Raw genomic sequence first — 2,881 nt, 5'->3', positions numbered from 1 at the left:
TCAGACTGAGGAGGGATCAGTCTAACCTCAGACTGAGGAGGGATCAGTCTAACCTCAGACTGAGGAGGGATCAGTCTAACCTCAGACTGAGGAGGGATCAGTCTAACCTCAGACTGAGGAGGGATCAGTCTAACCTCAGACTGACGCCCGTCGCTCTTCATCTCCTCGCCGTCTGATGGTGGGTGTTCATCCTGAACTGGAGTGGCGCCGCCGTCGTCTGAAAACACAGGTTTACACACGTTATTCAACCTGTTCACATGGTGTCACTGCAGCTCACACACAACTGACCCAGAACCAGACAACTGGACCTGGTTCTGGACAGACATTAGTCAAACAGCTCCTCTGAGCATCGAGCTGTAGAGTTCAGTAAAAAACGGATGTTTTCACTCAACAATGACGTCATCAAATACTCATTTATCAGCCAATAATACAAAACTGATTTGAGAAAAATACGAGCTGATTGTATAAATTATACAAAGAAAATACAAAAGTCAGTAAAAGATCCGCTTTCGGTCTGATTCAGTGTCAGTAAAATATCTTTATACAGCCTGTCAAAGATTTAATTTAATTTAATTTAATTAACGTTATAAGAGCGCGGGCCTTTTTAACGAACTCATCCTACATCCCAGGTAAACAGGTACAGCAGCCCAAACATCAGAACCGAGCCCGGAACCGACGCCACACTTTATGGATGTCATGTAACAGGCCGGGTGGAGCTGGCAGACCGAGCCGCTCACAGACAGCTCTTCTCGGCTGGATGTTAGCTCGGTGAGTCGGTAAACAAAGCTGAGCTAGCTGSTTACCGGAGTGGGTCCCGGACATGAAGTCGTCTTCCTCTCCGTCCATGTTTTCAGACGAAGACAGAGACTCCGGGTCAGAACCAACGGGTTCGTTTCCTCAGACTGACTGTCAGAACCGGAACACAAACACACAAATTACAGCCAAGCAGAAAAAGATCAACAGCTAGCTGCTGTTAGCTTAGCCACACGCAAAATGGTGCGAGCACTGCTCAGACGCATGCGCGAACAATGAGGCGCTTTATGTTGACGTCACAGATTGTTCTTTAAAAAAACTTTATTTATAAACTCAACTGTTGAGGGAGGGAGGTAGAGACCAGCACATTCAGGAAGTAAAAAAAAGAAAAAGGTTTTTATTGAAAACAAACATTTATACACCGTCTGTTTTATTTGGACACAGTTCTGAGTAAATTAATTTATTTCACTAGAATAAATAATATAGATCTTAAAGATAGAGAGCTGTTTATCAGTGTTTACACTTAAACCAAACAGACAATGTCTCATCTTTTAAACAAATATATATAATTTATATAAACAGGAGATTTTAATCTTTTACACCAGATCAGGTCAGACAGATATTATTCACCAACACAAACATCCAGTTTACCTGGTGAAACAAAGAACAACAACAAAGAAGTTTGTTATTGAAATAAGAAATTTATAAAAAATTAAAAGTTTACTGAAATAAGAAATGTACAGAAAAAGTAAATATTTGTTCCGGTCTCAGTGACGTCATCACTGTGCGACAGCGGAGCAGCACGTGTGTTCGGACCGAATAGAACCGTTTGGGATCCGGGTTCGATCAGAGTCCAGCTGTGATGGGGGACCAGAGCCGGCTGTGCTCCGTGTGGCTCGGTTCGGAGACCGGGATCCTGAAGGGGGTCAGCGTGGCCCACAAGCAGGCCTTCAACTTCTGCAACACGCGCCAGCTGACCCGGGACCAGGAGATCCGGGTCCTGTGCTGGGGGGACCCGACCCAGTCCGAGCTGCTCCTCGGAACCGTGGACGGGTCCGTGAAAACGTTCAGCACCGAGAAGGGGATCTTCACGGAGGTTCGGCGCTGTGGAGACCCGGAGGAGGGCTGCTTCTCCGGCCTGGAGGCCCGGAACGGTTCGGTCCTCACCTGCGTGGAGTCCGGCAAGGTGCGGGTCTGGAGGGAGGACTCCTCCGAACCCGTCTCGGAACTGGACACTGGGAAGAACGTGTGCAGAATGCGGCAGAACCCGGCCCAGCCGAACCGGGTCGGTACCGGAGGAAAGGAAAACGGCCTGAGGATCTGGGACCTGGAGCGGCCCGACACCCCGGTCTTCACGGCCAAGAACCTCCGGAACGACTGGCTGGACCTGCGGAGACCCCACTGGGTCCGGGACCTGGACTTCATCCCGAACTGTGACAAGGTGGTCACGTGCACGGGCTACCACCAGGTGGGCTTCATCAGGTGTCTGCACGACTCACCTGTTTGTAGCTTTAGCTTGTTTTAGCCTTTAGCTTGTTTTAGCCTTGAGCCTGAGTTTAGCCTTTAGCTTGTTTTTAGCCTTTAGCTTGAGTTTAGCCTTTAGCTTGTTTTTAGCCTTTAGCCTGAGTTTAGCCTTTAGCTTGTTTTTAGCCTTTAGCTTGAGTTTAGCCTTTAGCCTGAGACTAGCCTTTAGCTTGAGTTTAGCCTTTAGCTTGTTTTTAGCCTTTAGCCTGAGTTTAGCCTTTAGCTTGTTTTTAGCCTTTAGCTTGAGTTTAGCCTTTAGCCTGAGACTAGCCTTTAGCTTGAGTTTAGCCTTTAGCTTGTTTTTAGCCTTTAGCCTGAGTTTAGCCTTTAGCCTGAGTTTAGCCTTTAGCCTGAGTTTAGCCTTTAGCTTGTTTTTAGCCTTTAGCTTCAATTTAGCCTTTAGCTTGTTTTTAGCCTTCAGCCTGAGATTAGCCTTTAGCTTGAGTTTAGCCTTTAGCTTGAGTTTAGCCTTTAGCTTGAGTTTAGCCTTTAGCTTGAGTTTAGCCTTTAGCTTGAGTTTAGCCTTTAGCTTGTTTTTAGCCTTTAGCTTGAGTTTAGCCTTTAGCTTGAGTTTAGCCTTTAGCCTGAGTTTAGCCTTTAGCTT

The 2,881-nt window shown here is 46.8% G+C and overlaps 2 protein-coding genes across 2 annotated transcripts in view; one reads left to right on the top strand and one right to left on the bottom strand.

Moving 5' to 3' along the window:
• iws1 (interacts with SUPT6H, CTD assembly factor 1) overlaps positions 1-1,030 on the bottom strand; it is a gene marked incomplete in the record, with an annotated part of 18,724 nt that extends 17,694 nt beyond the window's left edge. Inside the window, 2 exon segments of the mRNA XM_014033340.1 lie at positions 135-217; positions 804-1,030. Of these exon segments, the coding sequence (XP_013888794.1) occupies positions 135-217; positions 804-846 (126 nt within the window).
• Positions 1,031-1,473: 443 nt separating this feature from the next.
• Positions 1,474-2,221, top strand: wdr74 (WD repeat domain 74; the record flags this gene model as incomplete). Its single annotated transcript, XM_014033342.1, is given in 1 exon segment — positions 1,474-2,221. A coding segment is annotated over 1 exon segment (606 nt), but the record flags the coding sequence as incomplete, so codon positions are not given.
• Positions 2,222-2,881: the final 660 nt, after the last annotated feature.

Source organism: Austrofundulus limnaeus, unplaced genomic scaffold (genome assembly GCF_001266775.1).
Source record: "Austrofundulus limnaeus strain Quisiro unplaced genomic scaffold, Austrofundulus_limnaeus-1.0 Scaffold1701, whole genome shotgun sequence".
Classification (NCBI taxonomy): Eukaryota; Metazoa; Chordata; class Actinopteri; order Cyprinodontiformes; family Rivulidae; genus Austrofundulus; species Austrofundulus limnaeus.
Note: the sequence above shows the minus strand (reverse complement) of the source record. Positions and strands in the feature narration are given on the sequence as shown.